Source organism: Danio rerio, chromosome 17 (assembly GCF_049306965.1).
Source record: "Danio rerio strain Tuebingen ecotype United States chromosome 17, GRCz12tu, whole genome shotgun sequence".
Taxonomy (NCBI): domain Eukaryota; kingdom Metazoa; phylum Chordata; class Actinopteri; order Cypriniformes; family Danionidae; genus Danio; species Danio rerio.
In genome coordinates, this window is record NC_133192.1 from 12,334,525 (window position 1) to 12,352,500 (window position 17,976).

Consider the following 17,976-nt stretch of genomic DNA (forward strand, 5'->3'; position numbering starts at 1 on the left):
GAAGCACGATTGGTGACAGACTGGCGTTTATTGCGAGTAGTTGATAAATGTAAATGTAAACATCAATAAAAAAAGGATCAAATTATGTCAGAACCACAAAAAAAAGTATCAAATTAGTTTTTTGCAAATCCATCTAATGTATGTGTTACCAAATGGCAACACTGTCCAATTGTGGAATGTGCAATACTGCAATGGGTTAGCTAGCTAGCAACGTCAGCTGTGAACTGTTAAGTTGTAACAATTAAAACATGAAAGCTAGTAATATAATGTTGATCACTTGTATGTTAATGACTCTTGCATTATAAATAAAATCTATTTTTATTGGCAATATTAAGTTTGAATAGATATGAACAGTGTATTAGCGAACACCACCATGTTCTATGGTAAGTGAAAGAAAAAAAAAGGACAGAACTGGCTCTTCCTGCAGATGAAATTGAGGGTGTGATGGGTTTTAGTGAGCATGAGAATAATGCAGACTGGATATTTGAGAGACAGCTCAGGTAAGTTAGCTCACAGGCAGATAAGACAGGCGTAGTATAGTACTGTATATAGTATAATATATATAAACATTGTTAGCTAGTATATTATTCTGCATCTGGATATACTAGACTCGTTATTTATTTGTTACACTATTTACTGGAGGAAATATTTATATTTACTGTATGTTGTATACACGATAATACAATATTACATTTGTTTTTAATTATATTCAGCAATATGAGTATATTCGGAATATGAGTTGTTGGAAAGTGTGTATATGGTGTCATTTATAAGTTCTGTGTTAATGATTATAATTATAATACTTATATAATACTGATTATAATACTGCAACACCAATCAAATCATTTTAAACAACAAAAAGATTAATTATAAGGAAGGTTTTAAATTAGAAATTTCTAATTTAAGTACCTTAAAAAAATAATTTTATCCATTTTTTTTTACATCACTTCAAGTTAAGCCATTTAAAAAAAAAAGAAAAACAGTCATATATTTTTTAAAATATATTCATCATTCATCATAATGCGTGTGGTAGAGGCACTGTACAAATGTGGCTGTGCTATTGAAACATGCTCAGGGTCCGTATGCCCTATCCAGTCTATATCTATAGGAGGCCCCCAGATCCAGGTATAAGCAATGAATGATCGTTCATTTGCAGTGGCAGGTCTAAAACTGTGGAAAACTCTCTAGTAGAACTTTGCATCATCACAAATGTGGCACTGTTTAAAGCAAAACTTAAAACTTTATCTAAAATTTATTTAGACTTGCTTTTGATATTCGGTAGTACAAACATATTTTTATTGACACTTATGTTCTAACAATCTTATGTGTTTTAATGTTTAATTTTGTTTTCAATACTGTAAAGCACTTTGGCAGGCCTCCTAAGGTGCTATATAAATGAAGTGATTGATTGATTGATTGATTGATTGATTGATTGATTGATTGATTGATTGATTGATTGATTGATTGATTGATTGACTGATTAATAGAAAATCTACTCCCATAAAGAAAAGAAAAAAAACACATAAGTTGGTAATGTACCAAACATTCACTAAAATTTTACCAAAATCAAAATACCAGTAAAATAAAAATAACAATAATTTAAAAAAAAGGTTCAACCAATGAAAATAATACATAATTTATCAGCTTAAGATATCTGCCTATTTTTGTGATCAGCGGAAAATTGCTGTTTTTAATCACAAACCAACATTAGGTCAAAATCTTAAGTTGTTCACAGTATGTGTTTGCCTTTATAATTATAAAAATATAGATTGTATAGAGTAATATATTAGCTATCGGCCTCTAAATCTAAAAAGATAGCGGTTATCGGTATCGGACAAAATTGGTTCATTCTTAAAAATACTATTTCTCTGGATATCGATTTAGCCACGGATATATTGCGCATGCTACTTATTTTTAAGCAATTCATAATCACTCAAAACAATAGGGCAAAATATTTACTGATTCGAAATGGCAAACAGAAATCATATTCTGCTATATACTTCAATTACAAAACAACATCTGCCAAGGAGTTTCACCGACAACCATTTTATAAGTATCTTTAAATCACTTTGGCCCTCAATGTGACCACTACAAGCTGAAATGGGACGCTTGAACAGAGACGCCTTTCTCTAATATTCAAAATAGCCAGATAGTCATCGAAGAGAGCAGCTGTAGAACCAGGGGACGCTGCCCAGGTCATGTCTGAAGCGGTCTGGCTGTACAGTACCACACTACGCCTTTATTAAACAACACAATCGGCCCATCTGTAGATCAGGCAGAGGTGCAGATCGCAGTCATAGAAGCTCTATTTGTTCAAGGCCCTTCGTCTGGGCTAAAGCTGCGACTAAAAGGCTTTAATGTCATGTACTTACAGTATAGAATTGCAGTGTGAAATTCGGCTACGACTTTGAGTGCGCTCGCCTTCTTAATAGACTCACAAACGGCTGCTTGTGTGAGCGCCGATGAGAACGTGATAGAAAAAACAGAGAGGCTTCTGTGGTGGTATATGGGCTGTTTATTGAAATTAGAATCAGGATCAGAACTAAACATGAGTTTAATTGAGGAAAACAACAGGCTTGGGTTCCTACAATGGTGCCGCAAGTCTACTTTAAAGAGACAAGTATGTGGTTTTTAACGATAGATAGAACTATAGAGAGCTTTATATGTTAAAAGAATAATAAATAGATTAACAGAAAGACAAACAAAGAATGAAAGGACTATACAATTAAACAATAAACAATGTAGATAGACAGAAGATAGACAAACTAGAAAGAGATGGAAAGAAAATTTTAAAAAGACAACATTTATGAAAAATTTTATATAAAATAAAAAATAAGTAGACAAAAAAGATAGAAGAAAAAAGATAATAAACTAAAGCATTAAAATAATAAATGAATGGAAAAGAATGAACAAATGAATGAAAGAAAAAAACAAACAAATAAATTAAAAAAGAATGAACTAAAAAGAATAAGCTAAAGAACAAAAAAACTAATAAAAAATAAAGAAGAAATGAAGGAAAGAAAGAACAAACAAATGAAAGAAAGAAAGAAAGAAAGAAAGAAAGAAAGAAAGAGAACAAAAAAGAATGAACTAAAAGAACAAAAGAACAAATAAAAGACAGAACATACAAATGAAAAAAGAATGACAGAAAAGTATGCACAAATGAATGAATGAAAGGACAAATAAATGAACAAAAGAAGGAATGAACAAAAAACTAAAGAAAAAATAAACAAAATAACTAAAATGGAATGAACAAAAAAGCAAAAAAAAGAATCATCAAATGAACAAAGAAAGAAAGAAACAACAAACGAATGAACAAACAAAAAGAAAGAATGAAACAAAAAATCAATTGAGGAAAAGAAGAAAAAAGACAAACAAGAGATGACAGAGAAAGAAAGAAAGAAAGAAAGAAAGAAAGAAAGAAAGCAAGAAAGAAAGAAAGAAAGAAAGAGAATGAATTAAAGAACTAAAAGAACAAATGAAAAAAGAACAAACTAAATAAATAAAAGAATTAATGAGAGAAAGAATGAATAAATGAATGAAAGAAAGAACAAACAAAAGAAAGAATGAAACAAAGAAAAAAATAAGCAAAAAACAACAACAAAAAACAAGAGGATGAAAAAGAAAGAAACTTAATAAACGAAAAAAGAACAAACAAAAGAACGAACGGCTGAATAAATAAATGAACAAACGAACAAAAGAATAAATAAATGAAAGAAAGAATGAGATAAAGAATGAATGAATGAACGAAAGAACAAACAAAAAAAGAATGAAACCAAGAAAGAAAATCAACTGAGCAAAAGAAGAACAAAAAAAACAAGAGATTGGATGAAAATGAAAGAAAAAAGAGAGAAAGTAAATTAACTAAAAAAACAAAGAACAAACAAAAGAACGAATGGATGAATAAATGAACAAACACAAAAGAAGGAAGGATGGATGGATAAATGGATGGATGGATGGAGGGATGGACGGACGGTCGGACGGACGGACGGACGGACGGATGGATGGATGGATGGATGGATGGACGGATGGATGGACAGACGGATGGACGGATGGATGGATGGACAGATGGATGGATGGACGGACGGACGGATGGATGGATGAAAGAACAAAGAATGAATGAACAAAAATAATGAATGAAGGAAACATAGATAGACCAACACAGAATGCTTCTCCTCCATATAATACAAGCAAATGAGGCCATCAACAATAGGAAACTCTATTGACCAAGTTTACACAGACCCCATTCCAATCAGAGCAAACAAGGGCTCTTAGGCAGATGCATGAATGCACATGTGGACACACGTAATGTCCAGGCAATCTGCAAACTGACTGCAGGCACTCAAACACAGGTGCACCTCCGGCCATTCTGCTGTGCCACTGGTGCGTCAAATTACACAGTGAGAGAGAAAAAGGGAAAATCCTCAGAGCAAATGTAATGACACAGAACGAGCTGACGTTCAAACACTAATCACGTCCATTCAGCCCTCAGTGCACACACACTGACTCTCATCACACACTAATGACACACGACAGGCCGCACCGAAACACAGCGTCTGGACAAACCTCATGTCAAATACATATAGAAAGGAGGAACGGCTGAGCAGGACACAGAAGAACATTTGAACTAATAGACTTGAGGAAACAAAACATGACAAATGAAAAAAGGGAAAGAGGGATGCAGAGCACAGAAGGCAAGGAAAAAGGAAATGGATAGTTTTCTAGGTTCACATTAAGGTCACTCAGTGACACGGCTAACTGGATACACATGCATAAGTGATTTTTTAAATAATTTATTTCAATTGAATTGAAATTAATCAAACTGTGAAATGGATATTCATGTCTGTGAAAAATTAAACCAGAGAAATGACTATATGCAGCGCTCATCCCCAGGCTAATACCACCTCTACAGTGAAGCATGGTGGTGGCAGCATCATGCTGTGGGGATGTTTTTTAGAAGCAGTAACTGGAAGACTAGTCAGGATAGAGGGAAAGATGAATGCAGCAACATATAGAGGCCTCCTGAATGAAAACCTGCTTCAAAGTGCTATTGACCTGAAGGCTGATTTATACTTCTGCGTCAAACACCGGCGTATGCTACGGCGCTGACGCATAGCCCTTCGTCGTGGCCGTCGCTAACGTGCACCTCTCAAACATGTAACTACAGGTCATAACGACGCGTAGCGCAAGCTCTGTGATTGGTCAGCTTAGTAGCGCTGACGAGTCTGGGCGGGACCGAGAGCCGCGCGAATGGCGCGAGCTGGACGCGAGCCCAATGGAGCGATTGTTTACAAGTGTGGAGTCCCGTGAAGGAGCTCCTGATGGAAAGATTTGTTTTGTGTTTACCTTATAGTTAAAGTTGTTGCACGTCCGCCGGTTCCTGTCTCAAAATGAGCGAGTTTGAGCCACTTGTACATCCAGGAAGTGTTCAGGAAAAGCAAAAAAGCAGAGAAGAAACTCGACACAGAGAAACATTTTACACCTCACTGCCCACTAGCGTTTCGGAAGTGTTAATTCAGACCAACAGAGACAGCGCGCAGAAGTATAAATGCACAGCTACGCGCGTTGCCTGCGCCGTGGGTCACGCCGGTCACTTGACGCAGAAGTATAAACCAGGCTTTAGACTTGGGTGACGGTTCATCTTCCAGCAGGACGATGACCCAAAGCACACCGCCAAAATATCAATGGAGTGGCTTCTCAACAACTCGGTGAATGTCTTTGAGTGGCCCAGCCAGAGCCCAGACCTAAATCCTATTGAACATCTATGGAGAGATCTGAAAATGGCTGTACACCATCGCTTCCCATCCAACCTGATAGAGCTTGAGAGGTACAGCAAAGAGGAATGGGCAAAAATGCCCAAAGACAGGTGTGCCAAGCTTGTGGCATCATATTTAGTAGGACTTAAGGCAGTAATTGCTGCCAAAGGTGCATCAACAAAGTATTGAGCGAAGGCTGTGAATACTGATGTACATGTCATGGTTTCCGCTACATTCATTGTTCCATAGCGGGGCGCCATGCTAAAATTCGTACCGCTACGGCTACATTACAGCTTCGCATTCAAAACATTTTATTTTTTTAATAGTGGTTGATAATCGCACCAAAACATATTAAAGGGTAAGTGAATTATAAAAGTGCGATCTTTTCTGTAACCGTAGTAGTGTTGTGCATCATTTGTTTAACTCTTAAGGTTACATGCTTGCTGACTAAATGACAGGCGTGTGATGAGTGAGGCCAACAAACACGACGTATAGCCGTTTCACTTTACTTCAGGACACATTAATGCTACTCTTTAGGTCTATTAGAGACATTCAAAAATATTTGTAGCAAATCTAATAAATGTTGGAGGCATACTCGTTACATAAACGCACTAAATTGCAGCGTTTCTTTGAGAGCGCACAAGAAGATCTGTGCGCACTTGAAGCGGCTTATATTTGAGGGGCGTGTAAAAAGTTTTGTGCACGAGCAGAGGAAATTGGCGCGCAAGCTCAGAGATTCGCTTGCTGTAGGCTATTACACAAATGCGATCCTAACTTCTAATACTGCGCTAACGACATTTGTCATTGAAATAATAATGCCACAGGTAGTTGGTAGGTCTGTGTAAAAAAAAAAAAGGGCCTGCCGCCACAGCTGGAAAAAATCCTAGAGGAAACACTGCATATGATTTTTCAGGTTTTTTAATTTGTAATAAATTTGCAACAATTTCAAAAATTCTTTTTTCACATTGTCATTATGAAGTATTGTGTGTGGAATTTTGATTAAATAAATGTATTTAATCAATTTTGAAATAAGGTTGTCACAAAACAGAATGTGGAAAATGTGAAGCGCTATGAATACTTTCCAGATGCACTGTAGAGACAAGGGGCAAATTGAACTGGACTGGAATTTCTTTTTGTAATTAATTAATTTAATTTTTTTTAGATCTAGCAAAAACCTTAGCACTAGTTTGCAAAACTATTTAAACTAACAAAAAATGCTAAATACCTGAATGTTTTGTTGGTGGTGGCTGGATCTGATGCAAGAGAACTTGAGTCAAGGATTCAACTGATATAGGTCGCTTCGGTTGCGATTTACAACCCATTTCGTGTTTTAGACTGCTGTAGCACCACCATCAGGCCTAACAAGCCTCAGTGATGTGGTGGACGGAGGGTACAACAATCTTACCAAGTTTTAAGTCTCTATGACTTACAGTTTGATCTGCCTAATCAGATAGGTGACCTTTGAACTTTTCTAACAATACCAATATGGATTCAGCACTTGAATCCTTAATACATTTCACCACATGAAAAAAACAGTGACAGATTACGAAAGAGGAGTAAAATTGGCAGCTGCAGAGACAGAGGTGTCTCCTGTCAGCAAATTAGGGTAAACCGTTTAGGACATGTACTCGAGTTCACAATGTTCCCTTACATAAGACACAATTAAAAGCACTGGGGAGAGAGAGCGCCTTCTCAGCACTCATCTCATTATGTCCAATCTGCAGAGCTGACCTGCATTTGCACACATCCAGCACTCTAACATCCAACAGACACCACTCATTGCTTTAACCCTGATCACTTCCAACTGTCTTGCATCATCATAAATGCATCAATGTGTCATTTAGAGCTGCACGAACACAACTACGACCGCCTCTATTGCATAAATGATTTGGATGGAGTATGAAAGAGAATGTCAACAATGTACATCGAACACATAAATATGCTGTCAAACTAGGATGCATATACAGTATCTGTATTCATATATATATGTATATATTCATACTCAGACTATTGGTCTAGCCTGACCTACAGAATAAATAATGCATTTGCCACCGCAGCAGCTGCTGTCACAAAAGCATTTGTCTTCTGTTGTGTCCCCTCACACCTGACTCAAGTTTATAAAGCTGACTCCAGCATCTCTGAACCCCTGATGCCAAGGACAGAGACCTCAGAGACAAGTAGACAATCATGCTCAGACTCAGACAAAAGAACAATGCAGACAGAGCTGCAACTGCCCTATAAGTGTACTGCCATCTAGAGCCTGCAAAAAAAACAGCAACTGTTTTACTGAAATAACAAAATCCAAATTAAGAGTGATAAAGAGTGTATAATTAGAGTCTACAATTGTGTAAAATTACACATTAAAATTCTAAATTCAAGAATCTTAGGTAAAATGATGGTAAAACTGTTTAAAAAATACTTTGTTTGTGGAGACACCTAACATCTAACCCAGTGGTTCTCAAACTGTGGTACGTGTACCACCAGTGGCACACAGGCTTCCTTCTAGTGGTAAACGGAGGAATGAAATATGTCATGCACATGCTACACACATTTCAAAATTTACAAAAAATGATGTATATAATACGACATATATGACATATAGCCTTTATTTCTGAGATAATCTGCCACGTTTTTTTACTGTGCAGAGTTGTAGCTGCTTTACTGGGCCTACTACGCGACTGTATTTCAATACTGGTCATTTTGGTGGTACTTGGAGAGACGATTTATTTCTGAGGTGGTACTTGATGAAAAAAGTTTGAGAACCACTGATCTAATCCATTTATTATGGCATTAAAACATTAAAAGCCAACCACATCTGAAACTGTTCAACTAGACACAATATTTAACTAGCTGTTTCCATCCAAAAATGTGAATTAGCAAAACTGGAATATTGCAGACCGGGGGACCCAAGTAGGAGCACTCACTCTGGTCCCCCGGGCTCTGTGCTGGTTGGGGAAATTCCAAACGTAACCAAAACAAACCATTTCAATTGGCTTAAGATTGGCAAGCAAATTTCAGGACATTGCTTATATGGACATCTGTAATCTAGTTATTTAACATAGACAATAATATACTTAAGGTGTTTACGTGAAGTGCTTTCATGTAAGATTTTCTGTAATATTGGGTGACTTTAACTGCAGTTTGGCTATCAGTTTCACTATCATTCAAGAACATTTCACTCATGCCCCCATGACAAACTGGGGTATTAGACGCAAATAAGGAGTAAGGACTGGTGAGAGTTTTATGGAATGTAATAACGCACACCAAATGGAAAGAAAAAAACTTCTGCATTTTGCGATGTAAGTGTGTGTGTGTGCGAGCGGTCCTTTACTGACAGCCGTGTGTGTGGATCTTGTCGGAAAATATGGTGAAAACTTCAACATGAAGGTAATAGTTTGATCGCGGTGTTTACTTCAATAATGCCACTTTTATATTCATACTCCATGTCTAAATTCTATTTCTGTTTAGTTCAGTTATGACTTCAGTCGGATTAAGGTCATCAAAAACAGCTGTTTGGAGCTTATGTAGGGATACAGTTCAAAATTCATGATTAACTGAATAAACAGTTAGTAAACACAAGTACATCTTATTGAACATTTATTTTCATCACCAATTATCATAGTAGAACAGTTTCTCAAGCAGTTTGTGATGCATTTTGGAAACAGGAGATGAGCCCCTGGTCTAATGCGCCACCTGGCTTGAGAAACTCGTTCTCAGAGACTTACTTTTAGTTATTATTTGGGTAGCACACATATTCTGAATGCCTTGGGCAGAATTCAAATGAGCCATTTTAATCTAGATTCATTCCAAGATTACAGTGAGATTAATCTAGATTTTAAAAAAATGTATCTATGCCCACCTATAGAAATTAACCATGCCAAGTATATTCACCTTTGGCCCACTAGCCTTAATCAAGTTTGGTTTTTGGCCATTCATAAGAAAAGGTTTGGGCATCCCTGACCTAAATGTGGTCTTTGTTTTTGTGTGTACATGTATTTGTACCTGGTTCCTCTTCATACTGTCTCACTAGGAGAGGTGCAGGTCTGTGAACAGTCTGTGCCATCTGGGAGCTCTAAACAACAAAATGAGATGAAATGAGACAAGAACAATAGCAAAGGAGAGGGGCGAGAAGTGGACACTGTATACAGAGGGATTACACAGGAACAGAGAGAAAAAAAACATAGCTTTAATCTCCCTCATTCAGGGGGGTAAATCCCCACATATGGCTGACCTACAGACCGAGAATCCTGGGTTAATGAGGGTCTCAGAAGTTTCCACACAACACTAAAGAGACTACTTTGTTTTTGTGATTAAGTCAAAAGTAGGGACAGAGGTCATGTCTGAGCATAAATCTCTGTACATGTATCCTAAAAAGCCTAAATAGTACAATGCACAGACAATCAGTACTTGCTTCTTACTTTATACAAACGTTAAAAGACAAGTTTTTTAGCAAAAAATTATAAGCAGGAAAAATCAGAATCATAGTAATTAAATTGGTAACACTTTAGCACAGGGACCAATTCTATTAACTATTACATAGATGCTTGTTGCATGCATATTGTTAACATATTGGCTGTTTATTAGTACATATAAAGTACAAGTACATTTTCTGCATGGTCATATTCTACATCCCTAATCCTACCAAATACCTGAAATGATCTATTACTTTACAAACTATGAATAAGCTGCTAACTAGGAGTTCATTGATGCAAAAGTCATACAGTAGTTAATGGTTTGTTAATTGCAAAAATCCAACTTTAAAGGGGACCTATAATGCCCCTTTTTAAATGAAGTAAAAAATGATTTTAAATAATGTAAAATAAGTCTCTGGTGTCCGTAGTGTGTGAATTAAAAGTTTCAGCTGAAAATACCCCACAAATATTTAATTGCTTTTTGAAACTGCCCCTGTTAGGCTGTGATCGAAATTGAGGCGTTTTGATGACTGTCGATTTAAATTCAAATGAGATTGTGCTCTTTTAAGAAGAGGGCGGAGCTACAAATGCCTATGTGTCAGTATAGTGGCAGATTCAAAGCGTTAGCCTATTTTTTTTTAGTCTTTAGTTTTTCTTCTTGAATCTGGCTGGTTGAACAACATTTCATGAATGCTTAGTTATAGTTTAATTTAAATATATAACTATATAATTAAACTTTATTTCAAAGGGGACCTATTATGCAAAAATCCCTTTTATATAACAGTCTGTGAATATAACCAGCTTCTAATGGGAAAAAAAATTATTTATGTTATTTGTTGCAATCACACTTAATAAAAACTCTGCAGAAGCACTTTTTGACTTTTACAAGTATCGAAACAAATTTACAATTACAGATTCCTTACGGAAAGGGAATGTACCACACACCCAAAATGACCCTGAATGTAACACGCACCGGAAAATATCAGCTTGTGTGTGACTTTGTATACACAGGTTACCACGAGTCTACAACTATAAAAATCATGGTTTGACCAACTGGGATAAAACATATTAGAGCTATTCTGAGAAAATATCAGCGTTAGAGAATGTAGAAACATGTAAACGCAAGTACATGAAAACAATCAAAGCACGGCACATGTTGACTGATAAAGATATCAAAACCGAGCTCAACCTGTAGACCTGAGTAACTCGAGTAGTTAGACAGGTCGATTGATACCCACGCAGAACATTTTGACTTGGGTTCAAATCCTGTTGATGACATGTCATGATGTCAATTATAATTATTTCTTTACATTAATTTTGGTTATTTACTGTTTTGCCACACAAATATTACAATCTATAATTCTTACAGTGACACTGACACCAAGTAATAAGAATATTTATTTGGTATGGGCATGTTTTGTTGTTGTGAAAAAATTTACATATCTGTCAATCTGCAAACATCAATAGTTTACATCTGAAAAGGGGCCTCAGTTAACACGGACACCAGTTAAACCGTAACACCGGCTTCATTACTGTTAAGAGTCGTCAAGCAGATGTTTACACCGTGTAGACTTGACATCATGTCCACGGTAATAGCGTACGAGTGGCCCTCGTTAAAATATTGAACACATTGATGCAGTATGTCAGGTGTTTCAGTCTGGTCCGCATCCTTTATATAATCCAAACACCGACCACATGTAAAGCAAAACCGCGTTAAGCTGCTCATGTGTTTGCCACAAAACGGGCAAAACAACCCTCGACTACAGTCCATGTTCGGTCACCATGAACTTTGTTTACGCCATGTACTCCCCAGCACGAATTTACAGCGCTCACCAACAACAAAACTTTTCCCCAAGTCACTCTCGGTGCGTGGTACATTCCGGGACACTTCAGGTGCATGGTACATTCCCTTTCTTTAAGGAATATGTAATTGTAATTTTGTTTCGGGACTTGCAAAAGTGTGTTGCTTCTTGTTAATTTTTTTCTAAAATGTAAATTTGTTTTGTCCTTGATAAAATTGTTTTTCCTATGTAATTGTGTCTGATGATAGGTAAAATTGTATTCCAAAATGTAAATTTGTCTCGAGCTTTGTAAAAGCCTTTTACACTTTGCAATGTTGTTTTGCATTTTCCGCCACCGTACTAATGGGAGGGTTTCCCCCTTTGATGAAACCTACAAAGAGAGAATGCCAATCAAAGTGTTTCTGCAGACTGTTTTTATCAAGTGTGATTATAAAAACTAAAATTAATCAAATTATCCTATTAAAAGCTGGTTATATTCACAGACCGTATGTATATTGCCACACAACTGTGTTTAAACCCCTGTATAAAAATGATTTTTGCATACTAGCTCCTCTTTAAAATAAATATGACCTTTAAAATAAACAAAAAAACTAATAATTCATGAAATGTTGTTCAACCAGTCATATTCAAGGAGAGCTGTTACAGTCACTCCAAAAAATAATAATAATAATTGAGTAAAATAGGCTAACATACATCCATAAGTCTAATAAAAAGACTTTTCGACAATAAAGACAAATAATAATACCATAGCCAGTCTTTTATCAATAAATCCCACTAGTTGTAATAAAAAAAAATGTTTGTTGATATATTAATGAAACCTACTATGAAATGTCATCATTGTCTTATGTGTGCTTCCTGCTTGTTATATAACATTTAAAACAAAAGCTGCACTGAAGGTACTCATTTGATAACTTCTTGCTTTTTTGAGGAAATCGAACCTACAACCTTGCTATTTTTGGTGATTGCTCCACAATTGTAGCTATAGGAAAGCAGATATCACTGTATCACTCTTGCTTCCTAAAGAAATAAGTTCTGTCTATGTCAGATAAGGGTACTTGCCTCTGGCTGAGGTGAAGAGACAGTGTCCACTTGATAAACCATAGCTTCTTTCTGTTCATCTGATGACCTGAGGTTGACTGACAGCCCACCGTCTTCAACCACTGCACCTGGATAACAAGCACAAAACACATCAATATATTTCAGACTGCACTGTTAAAAAGATTAGTTGACTAACTTCACTTAAAAAAAAATGAAAAGTGAGTAAACCTGTTGGTTTTAAAGTAGACTATACTTAAAAAATAAAAATATTTAATAAAAATGAAGTCAGCTTAAATATATAGCTCACATTATTTACTCGCCCTTTACTTGTTTCTAACCTTAATGAGTTTCTTTTTTCTGTTAAAAACAAAAGAAAATAATTTAAAGAAACCTTTAACTATTGACTTCCATAGTATTTGTTTTCCTACTATGGAAGTTAAGCGTTACAGGTTTCCAACATTCTTTAAAATATCTTATTTATTTTGTGTTTTACATAAGAAATAAACTCATAATGGTTTGGAAACATTAGAAGGAGTGTAAATAGTGAGTAAATGTTTATTCTTTTGGGTGACCTATCGCTTCAAATGTGCCAAGCTACAATGAGTTTACTCTTTTCTTTATTTTTTTTAAGTCAACTTGTCACTTAAGGCGAAGCGTTTACTCAATTTAAGCAAATTAATTAATCACTTTTTACAGTGTGCATACAATAATAACTAGGTGAGTGGGCTTGACAAACCACCAGTAGAAAACACACGCTTCATTTCTCTACCATTTTAACCTACATTGGTCCCACTTTAGATTAAGTGTTGCTTATACTTGTGAACTTACATGGAAACTAGATGTATAAGTAGTATGTTACTACAGTGTATGTACACTCTGTTATATAGTACATCAGGGTAAATCCTCAGGAGCTGTTCACTCAATATAGAGTGTAAATTGGTCACAAATTACTGTGTAATATATAAAAACCTAAACCTTTGTGCAGCTGTTTAACAAGAGCAAACGTCTGCGGAAAAAAAGTATAAGTGTAGATAGAATTATACAAATGCCTTATGTTTATATGTTGTTTTAAGGTAAATTACAGAATCAAATCAGTAATTTACATTAATGGGGTGGTTTACCAAAGATTGTTTCATTAATGTCCTGTTACACATTTAAACTTACACATACTATTCAGTGGGTTGTAATGTGTGTTGTTACACCAGTATTACACAAGTAAATACTATGTACCTGTGTGTACATATACTGTAGTAGCATACTGCTTATACATCTAGGCCCCGTTTACACTAGTGCGTTTTAGTTTGAAAACGCATAAGTTTTGCTACGGTTACGCCATCCGTCCACACTAAGCTGGAGTTCTCGAGCGCCGAAAACGGAGCGTTTTGAAAACGCTGGAGAGGCCGTTTTCATTCTGAAACGCTGCTGCTCCGTCTCAGTGTGGATGGGGAAAGACGGAGACATCTGAAAACGGAGGCGGGGCTGCAAACGTTCGCCTATCTGATTGGGGCTTTTCCTCAATATTAAGTAGCCCACACACAGTTCAGTCTCGCATCCTCTTCTTGTAAGTTAAGACTTCGCAAGTTTGATCAAGGCTGCAGTCTCCCCCTTCTCAGTTTGATATGGAAAACATACAGAGGACACGGGTAAATCTTCAAAGGGAACAGTGTACTTTATAACTTCATTCACATCACCTTGGCTACGTTGTTTCACTTTCTCAACAATAAAATGTAAACATGATTTAAGGAACTGCCTATTTTCTTTTTAATATTAGAAAACTTAACAGACAGCAGAAATGTTGAGGCGCCGTGCTGCATATATGAGCGTCATCTTTACTGTGTGGATATTTATAACAAAACGGAGCCGATAACAACTGCCTCCTTTCAATTTCAGTGAAAATACGAAACGCACTCTCTCTTTTGCTGAATATCAGTTTTAATAATCGACAATTATAAAAGTATAACATACAATAAGTTTATACATTGTAGGAAATAAAGGCAAGCGATCAGTCAATGTACCTGGATTAATCATTAACTTATCTTTGCACTTAACCAAAACATGTTACCCGTGAACAAGTAACTTAATAGATTCCAATGACCAAAGTCAGGGAATTTTCCTATGTCGTAAGATAAAGACAACAACATGAATGAAATATCACGTTTAGCAAATATAGTGAGATTAGATCAAGCGGGAGATGCGTGCAGATGAGCAGTCCGACAAGCAGAGCTCTCATCTGGGTAGAAATGCTGGAGCGCTTGCCCGAGAGTGTGTGTGTGGTCACGTGATGTGCGTTTTCAGCGTTTTGGTGTGGACGGAGAGCTGTTCAGAAACGCTGGGTAAAACGCGAGTGTGGACGCGGATCGTTTTCATTCTACAACGCCGTTTTAAAACTAAAACGCACTAGTGTAAACGGGGCCCTAGTTACCATGTAAGTTTACAGGTCTAAGCGACATTTAATATAAAGTGGGACGTGCTGATTCAAGTCCCAGGTGGGCCAGTTGGAATTTGCATGTGCTCCCCGTGTTGGCGTGGGTTTCCTTCTGGTGCTCCAGTTTCTCCCACAGACCAAAGACATGTGCTATAAGTAAACTGAATAAACTAAATTGGCCATAGTGTATGAGTGTGTGAACGAGAAAGTGTATGGGTGTTTCCCAGTACTGCGTTGCAGCTGGAAGGCCATTCGCTGTGTAAAACATATGCCGGAACAGTTGATGGTTCATTCCGCTGTGGCAACCCCTGATAAATAAGGGACTAAGCCAAAAGAAAATGAATAAATCAGTGTGTGTATTGCCTCTTCTTGTTGAATCGCTGAATGCCTCTTCAATTGTAAGTCAATTTGGACAAAAGTGTTTGCTAAATAACTAAAAGTAACCGCCTAAGCAACCAACTCAAAATAAATCTCTATTAATCAAAACTCTATCATTAAAGCATGCGTATTCAAAGTCTTTATCATGCACACATTCGCCAATGGTCTCAGCATGTTTAAAGTGACATTTGGCACCTTAATTCGCCTCTGTTATGAGGACTTCATTGCAGATGAATTCAAAGTAAAATAGCATTAAAGCGTGGCTCCTTCAAGGATGAAGTGTTGTCGAGCTGCTGGGGTGTGTGTTTTCTCTTTGGCAGCGAGAGTCTCTAAGCAACACTGAGGTTCTTTTTACTGTGAGCTGAGCAGATCTTGGCTGAAAGTAAATATTGGTTTAAGCCAACACAGGAAGAGGTTTGGGATCTACACCGGCGTTCTGTTGCTCAGGACTCATAACTTACACGTACTGTCCACACACACATTTTTGGGCACTGAAGTACACTTAACATTCTAAGAGCAGGCTAGTGTTTTCCAAAACATCTCTGCTTAATAATTTGTGTTTACTTACATAGGTTTGTTTTAAGTGCGAGGTTTTGGCCAGTCCAGACTGTGACGTTTCAGTTTTGAAACAGGATGCAAGACTAACATTTACTCCAAATACGCCAAACACAGGTTTTATTCAAACGGTAAAACTCTGTTTCAGATCTGATCATTATATGAAAAGTAAATATTTACTTCAAAAAAGTCCAACATAGACTTTATTTATTTGTAACTCTTCAATCAGAGCTACTGTATACTTATGTTTATGTTATAAACTTATGTTTATGTATACTTATGTTTAAATATTAAAAGTTAAACGTTTGGGGTCAGTTTTTTTTTCCAATGTCTTTTTTTAAGAAAATTATTCTGTGATCTTTGATAAGAAATAAAAATAAACACACCCAGTCCTTTTTTTTTTTTTCAAATTTACGATTGGCCAATTGGAGCAGTTTTCAGATCGACCGCAACTTTACATAGGAGTGCAGTAATGTGTAAAATCATATCGACAAGACAGGACGAGCACAAAGCAACCGGGAATAATAGGTCTGTTCAGTTTGCTAGGATCATCAATCATCATCAGACGTGATCAAGAGTGAGTTTTACAAGTTTAACATGTTTTAAAACGTGTGCACGTGTGTAATGAAGTACAGGATTCACTTCAGATTCACTTCATCAGCACAGCCGCGTGTCTCTCTCACTGTCTATCTGTGTGTGTGTGTGTGTGTGTGTGTGTGTGTGTGTGTGTGTGTGTGTGTGTGTGTGTGTGTGTCTGCGTGTCTGCGCTGTGTGTACGTGAACTCATTGTTGCAACTCCACAAAAAATGCATCAAATACTGATTGGTAAAGTTCTTACGTGGGAACGGTGGGCGGGATGACTCGCCTTAAAGGCCCAGTGCAAAAAAAACAGCAACAACCTTTTCCCAGCTATAATACAGACATTTCAAACAGCTATAATAAATACTCTGATGGGTGCTTTGAGCTGAAACTTTACAGACACATTCTGGCGACACAAAAGACTTATAATAAATTATAATAATAAATATGAAAAAAGGAGTAACCTATGTGCCCTTTAAGCTATATTTTTTTCAATAGTTTACAGAACAAAAAATCGTTCTACAATAACTTATCTAATTACCCCAACCTGCCTAGATAACCTAATTTACCCAGTTAAGCCTTTAAATGACACTTTAAACTGTACAGAAGGGTCTTAAAAAATATCTAGTCAAATATTCACTGTCATCATGGCAAAGATTAAATAAATCAGTTATTAAAAATTAGTTATTAAAACTCTTATATATAGAAATGTGTTGAAAAAACACTTCTCTCCATTAAACAGAAATTTGGGAAAAAAATAAACAGGGGGGCTAACAATTCTGACTTCAAATGTGTATGAATAAAGTTGCTTATGCAAATGTAAATATTATAAAATATAATACATGTAAAAATCATTATAATTCCCTTATATTCATATAACATTCTGCAATTAGCCAGCATAAAGCAGTAACTAATATCATTGTTTTTATTATTAGTATTAGCAGTAGTAGTAGTAGTAGTAGTAGTAGTAGTAGTAGTAGTAGTAGTAGTAGTAGTAGTAGTAGTAGTAGTAGTATCATACAATTAAAGAT

At 36.3% G+C, this 17,976-nt stretch overlaps 1 protein-coding gene across 3 annotated transcripts in view; it reads right to left on the reverse strand.

Annotated features, from left to right (window-relative positions):
• The window catches only part of si:ch211-185a18.2, a 297,445-nt gene that overhangs the window by 66,044 nt on the left and 213,425 nt on the right, over positions 1–17,976 (reverse strand). For all 3 annotated transcript variants that reach the window (XM_073926901.1, XM_073926902.1, NM_001258228.1), the window contains 2 exon segments: positions 13,030–13,136; positions 9,759–9,828 (listed from right to left, as the gene is read on the reverse strand). In XM_073926901.1, the coding sequence (XP_073783002.1) occupies positions 9,759–9,828; positions 13,030–13,136 (177 nt within the window).